Raw genomic sequence first — 18,387 nt, 5'->3', positions numbered from 1 at the left:
TCCGAGCTGTGGCTGTTGGCAGTGTCGGAGTCGCTTCCCGCCGGCTCCGTGAGGGGACGGGACGGGACGGGACAGGACAGGAGAGGACGGGACAGGACGGGAGAGCGTGCACCTGCGGGAGCTCCCCGGCCCTGTGCACGCCCGTCGTACAGGTGTGTATGTCGGCGCAGAGAAGGACTCGCGGTGGCCCCCGCCCCGAGGAGGCGGAGGAGAAAGAGCGGAGGTTCCTTTACTAATCACGGCCGCAGGGCTGTGCCGCGAGAGCCGTCCCGAGGTCGAGCAATTCCCCTCACCGCCCGGTCCGGCGCGGCCGCTGCTCCCGGGGCGGGGCGGGGCGGGGCCGGACCGGACCGGACCTCCCCTGCCACCGCCACGCTCCGCCCGCCCGCCGCACGAGCCGGTGCCCGCGCTGGAGCCGCTGCCGGAGCGGCGGGCCGGGCCCCCGCTGCCCTCCTCTGCACGGGCCGCGCTCCCCGCCGGGCTGACCGCGCTCCCGGGCGCCGCTGAGCCGCCCCCGCCCGCGGTGGATGCCGCCGGGGAGCGGGCGGAGCGCGCCGCCGGGGAGAGGGGCTGCCGCGGCCGCCGGAGCCCACGTACATGCGAGTGCCCTCTCCGCTCACCAGCATGCTTTACTTCCAGATGGTGATCATGGCAGGGACCGTGATGCTGGCTTATTACTTCGAGTACACGGACACCTTCACCGTCAACGTGCAAGGTTTCTTCTGCTACGAGGGCGCGTACCGCAAGCCCTACCCGGGCCCGGAGGACCGCAGCGCCGTGCCGCCGGTGCTCCTCTACTCGCTGACCGCAGGCGTGCCCGTGCTGGTGGTAAGCAGGAGCCGCCCGTGCCCGCACTCCGGTGACTTGTTGGGCTGGACCGGACCGGGCCGGGGCTTGCCGCGGGTCCCGGCCGGAGCAGTGCCGCCGGCGGGCGGCTGCGGGCCGGGCCCGGCGGGCGGGGACCCTCCGCGCTCCCGGGACTGCGGCCCGGCCCCGGGGCCCCGGCGGGCAGCGCTGCCGCCCCCAGCCCCTGCCCCACCGTGCCCACCGCGCCTCTCAAGTTTATTTTTAGCACCGGTTTATGTAACTGCCAGTGCCAGTATTTCCAGCCCCGTGCGACTCCTTTTGGTAAAAAATTATCTTTTCTTTTTCGAAACGCGCGTCGCTTGCAGATAGATGGGCAACCTGAGGAAAACCCGGTTTACAGCAACCACTTACTGATGTGTCATCCGGTACTAATTAGAAAATCCCTCTGTCAGTTTTGTTTTCTGAAAGTCAACTGGTACGTGCAACGAGCAGGGAGCAGTTTTACTTGATTTAGTTGTCTCCATATGTCACAGTTACTGATGTGTGTGCAAACGAAACCTGTGTCTCTAATTGAACATGATCTTCCGTCAATCAGTTTTAAACAGGTGTGGCTAAAAAGTGATTTATTTAATCGATTTTCTCTGGGGATCTTTTTTCGGGAAACAGCTAAGAGAAAGCTTTTTGGAAAAGCAGCGAGATTCCTTTCAAGCTGTCGAAGGTACTCTGTGTTGTCAGATAACGAGGGCATTAGCATCATTCAGTGATCCCTCACCATACTGAGGATCAAAGACCTGGAGGGGAACATTTGACCATTGGGGATGGATTATATATAGACTTACCAGGTGCATGCACAGTTACACATACAGAAAGCCCTTTTAAAGAGTTAATTTTAATCAACTGTAAGCATTAGAATAATAAAATAATGCAATAAGAAGAGGCCTTTTAAGATAGCAGGTGGGTTTTTTTTTATCACAATAATTCTTTTTTCAGGAAAATGTATCAAAATAGGAGTAGAAAAATTCTCATCGGGATAAGGCTATGGTAATCCCAGACACAATTTCTGCTTTTGTAGCATCATGAAATCTCAGATGGTATCAAATATAAAACCTTACTGTCAGGATCAGCCTTAGTATTGAGACTTGGTTCTCTTTTTAATTTATTTTTTTCTCCCATGGGATTCAATCTTTTCATTTGGCAAAACCTGTTGTTTAGCATTTTGGCTTTGTTGGGTTCTTTAGATTTGAACATCGGTTATTTGACCACTTTATTTACCTGCTTGTTCTTTTGAACCCCTAATACTGTTGAGATCTAAAAAGGGAATTTTGCTGGTTTTTTTTCTGGTGATGTTTCTCTGATGTTGGTGTGATGTTTGTTTTGCTTTTAATTCTATTTCTTTTGTTTGCCTCAGGAAGTTATAAAGATTATGTCCGATATTCATGTGGAGCATCTCTTTTTCCTGTTATGTGTCAGCAAGATGGATTGGTAGTTTGCATTCATTTCCTGGGTGCTGGATGATTACGTCAGAGAAATCTCCGTGACATTTTGGGTTGGCAGTCTTGTAATTAGCCTTGCTAAAAAGCTAGTAATAGAATTTAATGATACTTAACTGTGTTTCATCTCCCAGTCACCAGTCTTGTGGGAAGATGACATGCTTTGGGATTTCAGGGTGTGGAAAACCACATGGTAGATGCCTGTGTTTCACTTTTAAAAAAAGTATTTTTATTTCATTTTATTGAACAAAAAATTCAGCTCCTGGGAGTCTCATGAATTCAACAGCATTAAGTTTAATAATTAACTTTATTAAATAGATGGATTTTTCATATTTTGCATAGCGTTTTGTTCTGATTTGCCTTGAGCAATCCTCTTGGACTTAGTCTTTACCCAGGATGGCACTTACTCAGTTGTGCAGAACATGTACATTGCCTTTGCTTGTTCTTTTCATTGAAAGGAGTGTGGTGAAAGTAAAAATTCTTCACCAAAACAACTTGGATGTTTTCAGTTGTAGTAGGTTTCAGAGATTAGGTTCCCTTCTATTTCATTTGTTTCTTGTCTATGACATTTTGGACATACATGTTCTGTGTAACTTTGTTTCTGTAGTTGAAATATAAAAATGTATCATGTAACATGGTCTAATTTTGGTCTGTAAAGTCTACATGAAATGTGGCTAGTGAAGGAAATAGATTTCTTCAAATGCAATTTCACATTTTTTTCCCCCACAATGAGTACTGTCCTTGAACATAGGATATTAAATACTCTAATTTATGATTTTTTTTTAAAATCCTTTTTTTTTTCCTGCTTAATTGGTGTATGGGGTTAATGCTCTTTCTGGAGTTTTGAGGTAGGGCAACAGAATCTTTACCTTGGTGTTCACAACAGCTGAAGTTTTCTTGAGTGATTGAACATGTTTAATTGGAGCCAGAGAGTGCTTCAAGTTAAGCCAAGTTATCTTAATGTGACTCAATTAATGGCTCCATTGCACTGAGCTTGAATGAAGTTGCTCAAAAATCATTAAAAAAAAAAGAGTTTTTCTAATGATTTTCCTTTCTACATGCCTGCTAGTAGAAAACTAAAAAAGTAAATACCGGTAGCAGGACCTGTCTTGATGAGCATCTCATCAGCAGTGGGTCTCTGGCTGCTGTGAGGCTGTCATGTGGCTGCTCATCCAAAACCCCTGTGATGATGCTGCAGCAGCCCTGAGTGTCAGGCCATGGGGTCGAGCTGAGTGTCTGCTCACAGGGCAGCCACAGGCATGTGCCGAGACCTAAGTAACAACCTGTGTCATCTGACAGGGATGTACTGTGAGCGCTGTGTTCATCCTGGAAATTTTCTGGTTAGTCTTTAAAACGCTGCTTCCTGCTCGTATGTTCCTACAGCCTTGGTGCAGAACTGCTGCCAGGCTTTCATTCCTGAGTCAGTCTGCTTCATCAGCCCATCTGCCTCCATGCCATCCAGGGACAGATGCAGCTGGCTGGCGAGGCACAGGTGCTCAGGAGTGTGATCTGAGAAGTGCAGTTCCAGGGCAGAAGCAGAGGCTGCTAGCTCTACTGGAATGCTTGACTTTTTGAAGGGATTTTGGCTTTGTTTGGGTTTTTTTGTGTATGCGGATTTTTTGTTTACTTGCTTTGTTTTGTTGGGTTTTGTTTGTTTGCTTTGATTTTAGTTTTTTGTTGTTGAAGATTTTTTTGTTTTGTGGTGGCTTTTTTTTTAAATTTTTGAGTCAAGTGCTCTTGGGAAAGGGAAACTGCTGAAGGAAAGAAGTTTTGTGCTCTGTATTGGGGGCTTACTGTGTTTGTGTATCTACAGTCTTTGGTCAAGTAATTACCATGTATTTACCAAATATTTAGTCAGCTGTGACTTGGTGGGCAGCTGGACTAGATCATTATTGTAGGTCTCTCCCATCTGAACTATTCTATTCTAAACATCTCATAAGTTGTGTAGGATCTAGTAAGGAGTCAAATTGTGCTATTCACTTTGGCTGTAACAAATTTATTGTCTGCTAAGATGTCTCTGCTTAAAGCCCCTGCAGCTTCAGGGTTGCCTGGAGAAGCTGTGGCAGCTGGTGTGTTCAAGGCCAGGCTGGGTGGCCTTTGAGCAGCCTGGCCTATGGAAGGTGTCCCTGCCCATGGTGGGTGGGCTGGAATAGATGAGCTTTAAGATCCCCTCTGACCCAAGCCATTCATGGGATTCACAGGTATTGCAGCAGCTGTAGGAAACTTGTAGAGATCCAGCAACCTTGCTGTAGGATGAGAAGAGCTGCTTTTTTTTTTTCCCCCAGCTGGTTTCCTAGCTTTTACATAGGTTCCATGAAATGAAGATACATTATAATGTTGATTTTCTCTGGGTTATCTCTAGAGGGTGTAGGCACTGTTTCTTATTTCCCAAATCAATTTTGAGTTCTTCCATTGGAGAATTTTGAGGGTTCAAACAGTTGCTTTTCTTTAGTCTGTTTTTAAAAAAGTGCTGAAAACAACTGCAGCTTAACATATAATAAAATATATGGTCCCTTCCAGTGTTAGAATTTTATTTGTTGAAGGTCTCCTAGGTCATACTTTTAGGCACTGGTAATGACTTGAATGAGTAGATGTGTTTGCATAAGGAGCATTAGGCACACAAGCAGTAAAATCTTTAAAAAATGTGGAGGAGGTAGAAATTGCCATCAGAAGAATGGAAAAGCCCTAAGTATGGTATTCTGTGAGGGAGGACTGAGACTTGGGCAGAGGTAGTGCCCCTGTGGGGTCCCTTTTTCCCCTTTGCAAATCAGATTTGGAAGAGTATTACTGGCTCTGTGCTCCTATCTTTTTACTGTCCATAGTACTAATACCCTGAAATCTCTTCTATGCTGAGGAATTCTCAATACATGGTTTATTTTTAATTTTTTTTCTTTTTTTAATCTTAAAGTCAAATGTGAAGGTGACAGGAAATAGGTTCTTGATTTGAGTCTATTCAAATATGTAATAAGCATAGAACTGCTAGTTGGGGGCTCAGTGCTATTTAAGCCATTTCCCAATGTGCCAGTTCTTGCTCAGTGGGCTGGTTGCTTTTTTAAACTTGTTATGACAGATGTAGCTTGGGAAATACACGTCAGTCTAATCCTTTAGCTTCCAGTAGAGATGTTTTCTAGAACGGTGAGGCTAGTGTCTCATGTGTCTCATGTTTTCAGAATCTATAGAGTGATCAGTTCTGCATTGTTTCTTTCTGGTAGATGTTAATAATTTGTACCTCTTTAGAATACTGTGAAGTGCACTCAAGGATTCTTTTATTCCACATGCTAATATGGATTATTTAAAATGTCAAAACTGTTTAAACAATAAATGGTATAAAATGTGATGTATTAGACCTAAGATGTATGCTGACTGCCATATAAAAGCCAGGAGGAGATACTGACACATTTTCATTAACGTATGTAAACAGTTCACTTATGCAAATGGTGTTTGTTTTTATTTCCAAGTAACAAATATATTATTACAGTACTTATCCATAAAGTATACACTTCTGTTTGCTTAGGTGACTTCCTAGCAGATTTGTATTTTCTCTGCAAACCAATTAAAGACCAATTAGAATAATACTTTTAATGTCATTTAGAACTGAAGTATAGCATTCTCTTTTTTTTGTTTGTTTGGTTTTTTTTTTTTTTTTTTTTTTTTTGGTGGACCAGAGGAATCTTTAGATTTGGCAAATCCCAAACAAGGGATGGATGCCAAAATGAGACATTCTGCCTTGAGCTTAGCTTTAGTCAGTAACTTTTTCCTTTGAGGAGGAAATTTTGAATCCTGGCAAAAGAAAGACTGTGAAGTGAAAGATGCAATATAATTGTTCTTGTATCAATTTACTGTACCCCAATACTTGCGAGAAAAACAAGATCATTCTGTGGAAATTGAAAAAGAGAAGCTGCCTTTTGGAGTATGTGCAGTTTTCCTACGTCTGCTTTCTTCTTCACTGTCTTGCTATCTTAATTGCTCCAGGTCTGAGTAGCTCAAGAGCAGTTGAAGAATATGCAGAGACCTGAAGGAGATGCACCACTTGATTCCAGCACATAGATCTAGGTGATGTGACTGGACACCTCCCATCTCAGTCTTCCTTTCTGAACCTGCTAGTAACCTGTTTTCCTTCTGACATCTGTGGTTCTATGTGCTGTGGCATCAGGGACTGATCAAATTTTATCATGATGAGTTCTCAAAATGCTTCTGGCAGAGAAGCTTTCAGTGAACCTGCAGTTCACTGAAACTATTCTACTAGTGTGTAACTTAGTGCTGTTCATGAAAAAGGGTTCTAGATTGTGATAGCTGGGACATCAGAATTCTCAGTTGTTTGTTATAATGTGAGGAAAAGCAAAATCTAAAATTAAAGTCCTGAAAATATTTTCTGTGAATTTGCTGTGCCTCATGCCTGAGCTGTTTCTTCCTTCCTCACCTTAGTTAGAAAAAGCCCCTACTTTCACAAGTGTTCCTTCAATATTCTTTAGGCTGGTTATTTTTCTACTTGGTGGCTGGTACCAAGTCACTTTGGCTTCTATGGACACCTTGATAAGTATTGGAAAAAAACTAAAGCACAGGGCCATTCCACTTTTGTGAGACCCCTCTGGAGTACTGCATCCAGCTCTGGGGCCCCAACACAAGAATGACATGGACTGCTGGAGGGAGTCCAGAGAAGGATCACAGAGGAGACCACAGCTCTCACAGGGTGAGAGCTGAGGTTCAGCTTGGAGAAGAGAAGGCTTTGGAAAGACGATGGAGCACCTTCCCCTGCCTAAAGGGGGCCTACAGGAAAGTTGCAGAGGGACTTTTTACAAGGGCTCATAGTGATACAACAAGGTTTTAAGTGAAAGGGTATGGATTTAGAATAGATGTTAGGAAGAAATTCTTCACTTTGAGGGTGGTGTGACATTGGAACAGGAAAACTGTGGATTCCATATCCCTAAAATTGTTCAAGGCTAGGTTGGATGGGGCTTTGAGCAACCTGGTTGAAGGATTAGGAACCAGATGATCTTTAAGGGTTCCTTCCAACTGAGGCCATCCTGTGATGCTCAGAATTGAACAGACTTTTCTCCTGGTTTGCTACTTGAAGAAGAAGTGACCTCTGTGCATCCTGAAGGAGATTAAAGTGTTTGTCATTTCTTCCAGAAAAGAATCAAGGAAGCTTGATAAATAATGCAAGGATGAACAGTTGCCAGCAGCTGTGTTACCCTTGGGATTTTTTTTGCCCTGTATGTAGCAAGGTATTCAAGTTTTCAGTTTTATGTACAACTTACTGAAAAAGTTAAGGAATTGCCCAGCAAGGTATGCATGCAGTCTATCCTAGTGCTCTTTTTCTGGGAACAGTGAACTTTTATTATGATATTTGAATATCTTATGATGCTGTTTTGATAAGACAGTGATAGAGCAACAGAAGATTAAAGTTTTACATCCTGATTCATATGAATTGGGTAGACTAAGCAGCCTCTGAAATCAAATGGAAATGGTTTTGAGAAACTAATTAGCTAATCAAAGAAAATAATTCCAGGATTATTGAAATAGGTTATATATCAAAAGCTAAAGATTTTTAGCTTTGTGTGCCTTTCTCTTGCTAGCACATTTTTCAGCTGTTGAAACTTTACATGAATAAGGAATTGCCAGTAAACTTTGTTTACTCTGTGATCACATTGTTCTTGCAGGGCTCATTTGGTTGCTGTCATCATAGCCCTGTTTCAACCTGTGTGTGCAGCTGCAGCTTCTTTCCTCAATAGGTTTCTTCTTCCATTCCCACGTTTTTGTAGGAAAGATATAAAACCTGCTGCCTTTTTTTTTTTTTGTTTGTTTTTTTGTTTTTTTTAAATATGTAAGTGCTGGGGACTTCAGGAAGGCACATTTGGGAGGAGGAATGCCCTTGTCTGGAATGCAGGAGAAGTTTAAAGCTAAGGGACAGTTTATTTCATGGTCTTTCTTTGTGAATGGATAATTGCTTTGCAACTCTACTTAAGAATAAAAAAATAAATCATGCTGTTAGGTCTGCAGTAACTTTGTGTACCAGATGTCAGTATTGGCCTGTTGGGACACATAGCAAGACAAATACATGATTTGATAGTCTGATGCTGGTTTTATCTCAGCATTAAACCACTAATCCAACAGAGCTATAACCTGGAGAAACAATTAAAAATTCAGAACCACTGTGTGTTTTCTTGGGAATTCTTTTTTAACTGTCTGTCTTCCTGTTGTGCTGTGATGGTTTACATGAATGGTGTCTGCACAAGTTATGTTTGTACTTGCACTGGAATGTATTTCTGCTTGATTAGTATGCATGTGATTTACAAACACTAACAATATCGAGGCCATATGCTTCATCCTTTGATGGGTTCTCTGGAAGTAAAGTGGCAAGCAGATGTGAACAAGGCAGGCAGGCTTCTGTTTGCAACAGCTGAATGCCTGCTTGTCCTACAAACGTTGCACTTATGTTTAAGTGAGAAATTGTTAATCCAACTAATCCTGAGCCATTAAGGAGTTTGTATCATTTTTTATAATCTAAAATAGTAGGCTTGAAGTAATAATCAGTTTTTTAGCTAAACAATTCTTGCTCGTTGTACATCATGCAGGATTGAGGAGATGGGTGTCCATATGATACATAATAAATGACAGCCAAAGTGGAATTGTAAGTAGCTTTAGCTGTGTTTTTCAGCCTTAAAAGCAGAGTGATGTTTAAAAAGCTTTATATGCTCTTGCAGCATCTCTCAGATACACTGAAGTGCTCGTGGCCTAGCTTTCATCATGAATGGTTTTTTATTTAGCAGAGATGTGGTAACCTCACAGATTGCAAGTAAAAAGTCCAGCTGAAGTGGATATACCATATCTCTGGCACTCAAAAAGTTGTACATGAGACATTCTGCTTTAAGGAGGAATATCTATTGAAAACAAACTCCTTTGTATTTGCACATAGTACAGTGACCATGGTGTTGGACAGTGACTAGGAAAGCAGTTTGAGCACTTGCTATCTCTGGTGGGCAAACTGCCTTTACTAAGAGCACTTCTATTTACCTGTGGATCAGAATATATTTATTTTCAATGTAAAGTGACGACAAACCTGCAGTAGGAAAATGACTGTATGTATAAAGGCTTTTTAGAATCTATTAGTGTAAAAAATTTTTCAGTACTGATTCAAAACTGACTCTTAGTTCTGGATGCCACTTCGTGGAGTGTGAGGCACCATAAAAAACCTTCCTGGTTATACAGTATGAAAACTTGGGTTGTGAATTCCACTTGTGGTTGCCAGTGCGGGCAACTTATTGTCTATAGTTCTGTGGGAATTGTGTAAATGTATCATAAATATCCATTGCCTGATTACTGTGCATTTTAGATTTATATAAAAATTTCATTAACCATATGCACTTGTTAATGTACAGCCAATTATAGAATAGCTATGTTTTAAAAATATTATTTTCTATCTCTGCTGTTTTTTCTTCTTGCCTCTCATCCTTGTCAGGTTAAAGAGCATGTATGAAGGCATTTGGAGTTTTTAGTTTTCTAAAAAATAATTAAGAAAAAAGCAGCTGCCAAGAACAGAAGTCAGCCTAACAGTATTCTGCTATCCAGATTTTATTTTTTTCTTTCTCTATACAGCATGTTGAAACACCTGTTGTTTTAGGTTAGTAGGTTTCATGCTGTCTCTAAAAAGGATCAGTCATACATTTTATTTTTTATTGTTCAAATTTTGAGTAATATTTTGGGTATTTCTTTGATCAATGTATAGTTGGGCTCTTTATAAATCAAGTGTTGAATATTAGAACCAGTAAGTGGAACTCAGCTTCCCAGTATAGTTATTTTGGGTAGTAATAGGGATTTCTGTGACCTGTCTGTAGCAATTTAGGTCTCAGACATGACTGAATTAATTCTGCTTAAAGATTTCTTAATCACGGGCCAGCTGAGCTGCAGTAACCAATGACATGAACTTGCAGCCTGTGGGGACCATGAGGTGAAGTATTTGAGCTTGACCTGCTTTAGTGATGACTTAGCCCAGGATGTGTTCATTTTTTGGGTTTTACAGAGTGCATGCACAGGCTGTCCATGACAGGGCTGTGCTGAGTAGGGGGAGCCTCACAGGGTGCAATGCTCATGGCTGAGCCTGACCTGCCAAGTGCAGGTGTGTGCAGGAGTTCAGCTCTGTGCAGAACCATGTGGGGACGTGCTCAGGCTTGGGCACATAGTGATAATACTTTGATCATACTTACATAGAGTGAGCCGGATGTCCTGAGCCTCTCCACTGCTCAGGTTCTGCTTTTCCTGTTCCTGTGAGGAGTGTCCTTGGCCCTGCTGGGTGTATCAAGGCTCTGCCATGGGGCCTGAGGCCACTGCCATCATGCATTCAAAGTGCACAGACATGAGTGGGAGCATCCGAGGGCTCAGGGGAGGACTGTAGGCCACAAGCATGCTCCATGTGAATGGACTGGGGACATTCCAGCTGTTAGGATGGGCCCCTTTGCCAAGTGCTCACGCTTGACTGAAGTCAGCTTCAGTCGGTCACAGTCACAATCGGAGCATTTAGCAAAGGCAGATGAAATTTGTAGGCAGATTGACCTTGGGCCATGTGAGTGGTTTGGGGACATCTGCAGCTGGCAGAATGGATGTACAGAGCTGGGCTGTGAGCTCTGTCAGGCTTTGCCTTGGTAAAGGGATCTGACCACTCAAGCAGGATGGACACATAGCCTTAATGCCTTGCTGTCAAATGGTAGTTGTGAAATTAGGCTTCTCTGTGAAACACTGGGAGATTTGTGCATGAACAGTTATACAAGAGCTAGATTGTTAATTTGTTATCTTGGTGTTGTTAATGAATTATGTTGGTATTGAGGGAGTTTAATCACATGCTTCAGTGTTATTTGAAATCACAAGGCTTTCCTGAGGTGAAGTGCTGTGTGTGAATGAATTTGGTGCTGATAGAATCTTTTTTCTGGAATCTTTTTCTCTTTTTATCATTTTAATAGTCAGTACTGCAGCTTTACTCAGTATTTCTTTTGTTTCTGAATTATGATTATTGTGTGATTAGGAGTAGATAAAACTTACTATGTTTACATATGCAAGTGTGTATGCACAATATGTTGCCAGAAAAAGTCATGTTTACATGGTTGACTTGTGTCCATGGTTTAGTTCACGTGTACTTTTAACCTTGAATACCAATGGCAAAAATGTCATGCCTCAAAGAATTTATTCATTTACACCAGAGTACTTATGTTGTTATCACTGAACGTGTGCAAGCACCTTTCAGCATGGTTTGAACTTCTCTTTGTAGTAATTTAAATTGCTCCAATAATGATTGCATCCAAGACTGGCTAAAAAAAGCCTGTGTTTGTACATTTACATAACAGTATGTATTTTATATAATATCCTTTATTCTCTTCATAGACAAGACCAAAAACCAGCTATTATAAAGTCTGTCTTGAAGACAGTCAGTGACAGAGCTTCACAAGATCTAAAAATTTGAAATAGACTTACTCATCCTTAAAACACTTCTCTCACCACTTGAGCTTTTTTCAAGATATTTGATAAAGCCAGCAGCATATTTAGTATTATTTTACAGATCTGTGCAAAGGAGATGATCCTTGTTAGGGTAAACCATTATGCACTATTTCATGAGTGGAAAGAGATACAGTCGCATATTGAAGAAGAGTAGCTGGGTTTACTTCAGCCAATAGACTTTGCAATTAGTTTTGAGAATAGCACTGCATGCCTTAAAGAGCTGTTTTTATGCTCTGCTGTCTTCACAGCAAAGTATACAATCTCCCCTCTGTCTTGTAGGCATTTCCTGTACTAAGAAATTTTTGCTGAAATTTCCCACTCTTGCTACTCCTGTTTCAGCTCATTGGCTGCTGTGCCAATGAGGGCACTTGGGACTTCCTCTTAATTCAAGCACTGCATTGTGTAAACTTCTAAACAGGGTCAGACAACATAATGTTGCCAGCTGCACATCTGCAGCCATCTGGATTTGTGGTAGGAGCAGTAAAATAGACATTGTGTAGCAGAGTTGAAAGAGTGACAAAAGTGGTGCAAGTCATATTTGCAGAAAACCTACCATAGAGAAATCCACCATAAAGAAAATCCACCATAGTTGATCCACAGAATATACAGCATCATTATTGAAAAGGTTCTTCTACTTGTGTATTTATCAGATAAGGATAAATGGGATATGCTACTGCTGTGCAATTTTTGTGAAAAAACTTGCTGTCTAATTCATTCCCATTGCATTGTTGAGCAGGGTTAAGTAATTATTAAAGCTTCTGGTGTTCATAAACAGGCCTCTACCCCCACTTGTATGACATCATTAAGATTCTGTTTTTAATAAACATCACTTCGGTATCTTAATTTATTGTAATAGCATTCTTAAGGAGAAATAATTGCACACTGTGAAATACAGCTTTCAGTTCTGAGGGAGGAGATGCAGGGGGAATGGTCACCCATTGTTTTATATCTGGGCATGCTAGTTGTTTGAGGTGAGACTAGAAGAGGCACTTCTGACCTCTTTTCTTTTGGACCCTTTCTGCCTGACCAGCATCTCTAGTGACTGTTCTGGGAATAACATCATGAGTTTGCCCGGTCAGTGAAACTTGAAAAGTTAACTTCTGTATTCTCTTTGACTGTGTTACTCAAGTGTCAGTACAAGGTGCTGTCTCTACTTGAAAGCTTCTATTTGGTCACTTGTTTCCTGGCTCTCAGAGGCACTAGAAGCGTGGATTAATACTGTCAGGGTTTGTTACTGAGTAATTTTACTGCTGGTTTTATGCTGAATGCACATATTACGCACAAGTAACCCTAATGTGAGACAGCTCAGAATAAGTTTTAGTTTTAGACCAAATCCTTCTATGCAAGGGCTTTTAAAGTGTTTAAAATTCATTTTTAATGACACCTGGATTCTTTGCAGTAATGCTTACAATGTAAAGATGTAAAGTATATTAGAAGAATGACTTATAAGTTAAAATGTTGAGGAGTGGGCATTGTACTTTTTGACTTATCTTTCTGATTTATCTGACCTGTTAAACTTCTTTCTCAAATATTTGCTACTGCTTCTCTGTAAAATTGGATTGTCTTCCTAGTTTTGTTTTATTTTTTTCTTGGAACAGTATTCGTATCTAAGACCTATTTGCAGACATTGGATGAGGTATTGCTCTTGACCTAGAGTGCTATAGTTTTCACAACTAATCCAGCTCCTGTTGAAGTTAGTGAGCTTACTACATTGGATTTCAACTAAAAATGGTTAAACACCTTAATGTATTTCATTTGTTGGCAATTACACTGTAGCTTAAGGTAAAAGTAAAGGAAGAGGTTCTTATACAGAGGCCATTATTAGTAGGAGTGGAGCTACTTATGTGATTACAAAGAGAGATATTTCATTTTGAAGGTAATTTTTATTAAAAAGCTTAGAATTATTTTATTGAGCTGTCTACTTAAATTTATCACTATGAATCAAATACTAGTTTATAATAATAAACATAAGTAATAAACCAGTTGTGTGTCTCTTTTGTAGACATTCATATTTTGCCACAAAAATCCAGAAAAAAAATTTGTGGAATCTTATGGGTATTAATCTTATGTACAGCATGTTTTTCTCATAACTCTGTTGAAACACAGGGTACTTACACTGTTCCAGTGTTTGGTCCTCCATTTTCCATTGTCTGATGGCAATGGCAGCTCATTGAAAGTCGCTTTTCTTGAACTGATCTCTGGATTAATATATCTGCAAAACATCACTGGCCTTGAGTAGAAATGAGCTAGAAGTAAGACAGTGGGAAAAGCAAGAAATGCAGATATTCTCCTTATTCTGAGGCTCTGAGAACAGTTGGCTACAGTCATATACTGACTGTAAAACCACTACTTTGTGACTGGAATCTTTAAGAGATGCCTTTTATGTAATCAGATTTTATTCAAACAGGGATGAAAGGCCGTTTATGCTGAATTTTGCAATTGAATGTTCATCCTGGGTAGAAAAGTGCAGTTGCATAGATCACATAAGGCTTAAAATACAGAATAGCATTGCTGTTGGGAATGATCACTGGTATGGGTGTCAGATGCATTGGTATGGTGTTTATCAAGGAATCATATTTTCAATATGCACAGAAGGGTTAGGACACTAGTGTGCCTCAGCAGACAGAACATGTACAGTTTTCTTGGCCAGTGGAGAAACAAAGGGGTTCACCAAGGCCAGGTCGTAAAGAACCACAGTGTTCTCCACATGTGTCACTCAAAGTCCAATGGAAGACTTCCTTGATACAGCTGAATGCAGAGATGAACATATATGAACTTCATCTTCTAGTAGAGAAGATAAATCATGGAGCTTTGAACATTTTATTTTTCATTCACAAATACTACAGTATTTTAAAGGTTGAAGTTAAGTGCTTGAGAAAAATGAAAAATTTTGATGTAGAATTCTTTTTCAGACTCCTTAATGAAATAATTATGTTTAACAACAACCTTTTTCATGTATCCATCATAGATCAGGAGATTAAATCAGTTGATATCTGAATGGTATCTGGTCATATTACAACTCATTTTCTTAAGGAGGTGTGTTTGTGACGTGTGGAGTTCATTAACTTTACGTAATGGCGTCCTTGGTTTTTTTAAAAAGAAAATGAGAAAAATTTAAAAACGGTAAGAATTTCCTATGATAACCGTATGTGGAGTATTTGTGCCTAAGTACTTCCCAGTTTGAAATGTGAATTTATGCCTTTAGAAGGCAGTTTTGAATTAATTTTTCTCTCTTCCCCTCACCATTTACTAGGGTTTTTTTAGATGTAGGGATTTTCTCTAGAATAACATTTTTTTCTCCAGTTTTTTGATGTTATTTTTTAAAATTAGAAAAGCTTGATGCATGGGCAAGAATTCTCATGAATGTCTCTTGTCTACTACCTATTGCAATGTGTTCAGCAAGAATACTCATGTCAGTATTGTAAAGCTGCCAGCGTTTGGATAGTTTTAGAGCCAGGTGCCAGACACTTACTTGGCCCCCAGACTGCCACATTGGCGTTCCTGAGCATATTCCTCACATCCTGGCAATTTCTAATCGCCTGGAGAGCTGCAGTGCAGAGCAGCTGCATGTTCTTCATCTCACAGTGGTTAGAAAGGTTCAGCAGCCGTGAGCGGGAGCTGCAGTGGCAAACACGGCGGTGGAGAGGGCTGAATGCAGAGCTCGGTGTGGGGGGCAGCCCAGCAGGGCAGGCAGGAGCTGCAATGGCAAACACAGTGGTGAAGAGGGCTGAATGCAGAGCTCGGTGTGGGGGGCAGCCCAGCAGGGCAGGCAGGAGCTGCAATGGCAAACACAGTGGTGAAGAGGGCTGAATGCAGAGCTCGGTGTGGGGGGCAGCCCAGCAGGGCAGGCAGGAGCTGCAATGGCAAACACAGCGGTGAAGAGGGCTGAATGCAGAGCTCGGTGTGGGGGGCAGCCCAGCAGGGCAGGCAGGAGCTGCAATGGCAAACACAGTGGTGGAGAGGGCTGAATGCAGAGCTCGGTGCGGGGGGCAGCCCAGCAGGGCAGGCACACCGCCTGGGCTGTGTGCTCAGTGCTCAGTCCTGGAGGATCAAGTGCCATGCAAGGCCCTGCTCTCATGTGCCACCAGCTGTGGCCCTCTGGTGATGGCATGGGGCCTTCCCTTAGTTCCTCTGGGAACAGCAGGGCCTGGTAACTGGTTCTCTAAATGACCTTTTACGTGATCACCCTTTGCTCTGGCACTGTGGGATTTCAGCCCTGGTGCTGCTCTGCAGAGGCTTTGCCCGTCGGACACCACAGATGGGCTCCAGAGGAGATGCCATGGCACACATGAACAATTGCTCAGTTAAGGAAAAAAGAAGGCTCTTAAGAGACACTGTACTTTAAAATATTTCATTTTTTTCCTCTCATGTGGTAATGAATGAAGATAATTCTGTGAATGATGAAGTTGTCCATGTCTCTGTGATTATATGCTCGTGTGGTTCATTTCTGGCTTCCTGTTTATAGGTGCTTGGCTACCGTGTGCCTCTTGCTTTCAAATACTCTTGCTTTCAAATTTGTGGGGAGAGCAGCCTTTACCATTGTTACATACTGAGTACGTCTACAATGTATTAAAAAAAGAAATAAGGAATATTTGTTCCTGTCAAAAGCAACATTCCTGTTTAGTACCATGAAGCCTTACTCCGCACTACAGAGAACTAAGTAAAGCAGATAATATTTCAGTATTTGATATGTAATTTTTTACTGCTTTTGTAAATGACATGACAAAATATATTAAGTTTTAGTATTTTTCTCAAAAAAATATAGGCAGTACATATTTTTAAAAGAAAATTTACTGGCTCAAAAAGGCTGAGTATTTTTTTCAAAATCTTTCTTTAGAGAAGCAATTTTCTTTTTTACATCTTTTCTGTAGACCTTTAGAAGCTGTTATGCAGTAGGGTCCTATATCCTCATGTTGAATGCAAGAGAGGATATTTTATATTTAATCAATACCACACAGATTTTTCTAGGATTTATTTTTTCATTTTCTGCAGAGCTACTGGTCATTTGTTACTATAGAAAATGTACTTCTCAGAAAATTGACCGGGGCATTTGCTGTCAGTTTAAGCAAGCAAGAAGCAATGAGAACAAGAAAAACACAAAGAAAATGGCCTCAAGGGAAAGCTCTGCATAATGAGCTTGAAATTGCTACTGCTGGAAATACTGTTGCTGCTTTTCCTGCCAGGGCTGTCACCTCACTCAACAATTTTAGCTTCGAGTGGAGAGTGGAGCTTTACTTTGAGCATCACTAAAGGCCAAGGTTTATGCTGCTGGATTTCCCAAACTGAGGCCGCTGTGCTCATTGGTACATGGATGGCATTTTTAAAGAGAAAATAGGCCAGGAATAGCCCATGGTCTCAGAAGTTAAAAAGACAAGGTGAAGAGCAGGAATAACAATATAGAAGCCATATTTTTAAAAGAGATCTGCACCACACTAAGTGGGAACTCATAAGCTAAATGAATAGGGAGGTCAGGCAATTTAATTGATGACAATTTTCCTTGAGATATGTAAATTATCCCCAAGACTTTTAGCTCCATTTCCTATCTTCCCTTCTTGCCTGATAAGGAAGAACAAGGAAATTCATTCTAGAGAGAAAAGCAGAGCTGTGGGCTGCCTGAGATGCTCATTCCCCCAAGGTTGTTTCTTGAGGATGGTCTCATAGAAGCCTTGGTTACTGCTCAAGTCATGCCTAAATGGGAGAAACACAATGAATGAAATGAAGTCAGAAGAGAAACTACAATGCACAGTATTGTAAAATTTTCTTCTTAACCTGACAAGCTGAGCACATGGATGAATATTTAGTGGTCTTTTTAATGCAATAACCACTTCTCTCAGTGTTACTCATCTATCTAAGTGGTTGCTGTAGTTACAGCATAACCCTGAGACTTGGCAGAGGGGGAATCGTGTATTCTGTGACATTCCCTGGCCTGTGTAAAATATTTCTTGAACATTTCTGTAGCCTAAAGTATGTTTTAGCTGGAAAGGTCTATGATTGTATACAGAGAAATTTAATCCCAAATAGAGATTATCAATCTTACATTTCAGGATTTATCTTGTTTAAACATATTCATGTACCTTCAGATATCTTGTCATGCAAGTAAATATTTAAGTCTCACTTAAGTCCTGGGACTTTATAGGGAGTTATGTGAAATATATGAAAATGTTGATCATAAAGTAAACCTCATTATTATTTTAAGTGCAGATTTATGGTCACTTATTTATATAGGTGCTGGCTGTTGTAAAGCATAGGAGACACTAGGGGACATTTGTTTATGGAGTCAGTTTACTGGAAAATCAACAATGTCAGAGTTGCTCTAGCTCTAATATTTGGAATGAGTCAGGCTTGACATTTCGAGTTGAAAAGAACGCAGAATTTAGAACCAAGTTAAGAATATACTGGATGGAAGGACAAATTAGATTTTTAAATTGACATGCAGTGCTAAAACTAGGCACAGCTTGCCTGAATTCAGAAAAATGACTAATACAGAAAAAACCTGGACTTGGGAGGAGGGAATCAGTGTAGGGAATGTGTGCAAAATGCTATAAGAATCCTGAGAGAAAACAAGGAAAGGGACGAGTATTGCCACCAAGTGTGGTTGGCAATA

At 41.2% G+C, this 18,387-nt stretch overlaps 1 protein-coding gene across 1 annotated transcript in view; it reads left to right on the top strand.

The window, feature by feature from the left end:
- Positions 1–506: 506 nt before the first annotated feature.
- Positions 507–18,387, top strand: part of PLPPR5 (phospholipid phosphatase related 5) — a 45,073-nt gene continuing 27,192 nt past the window's right edge. Inside the window, exon 1 of the mRNA XM_059854312.1 lies at positions 507–828. Coding sequence (XP_059710295.1) covers positions 598–828 — 231 coding nt within the window. The 5' untranslated portion in view covers positions 507–597. The remainder of the gene's footprint in view (positions 829–18,387) is intronic.

The sequence above is a fragment of the Haemorhous mexicanus genome, chromosome 9 (genome assembly GCF_027477595.1).
Source record: "Haemorhous mexicanus isolate bHaeMex1 chromosome 9, bHaeMex1.pri, whole genome shotgun sequence".
Taxonomy (NCBI): domain Eukaryota; kingdom Metazoa; phylum Chordata; class Aves; order Passeriformes; family Fringillidae; genus Haemorhous; species Haemorhous mexicanus.
This window is presented reverse-complemented; position numbering and strand designations above follow the sequence as displayed.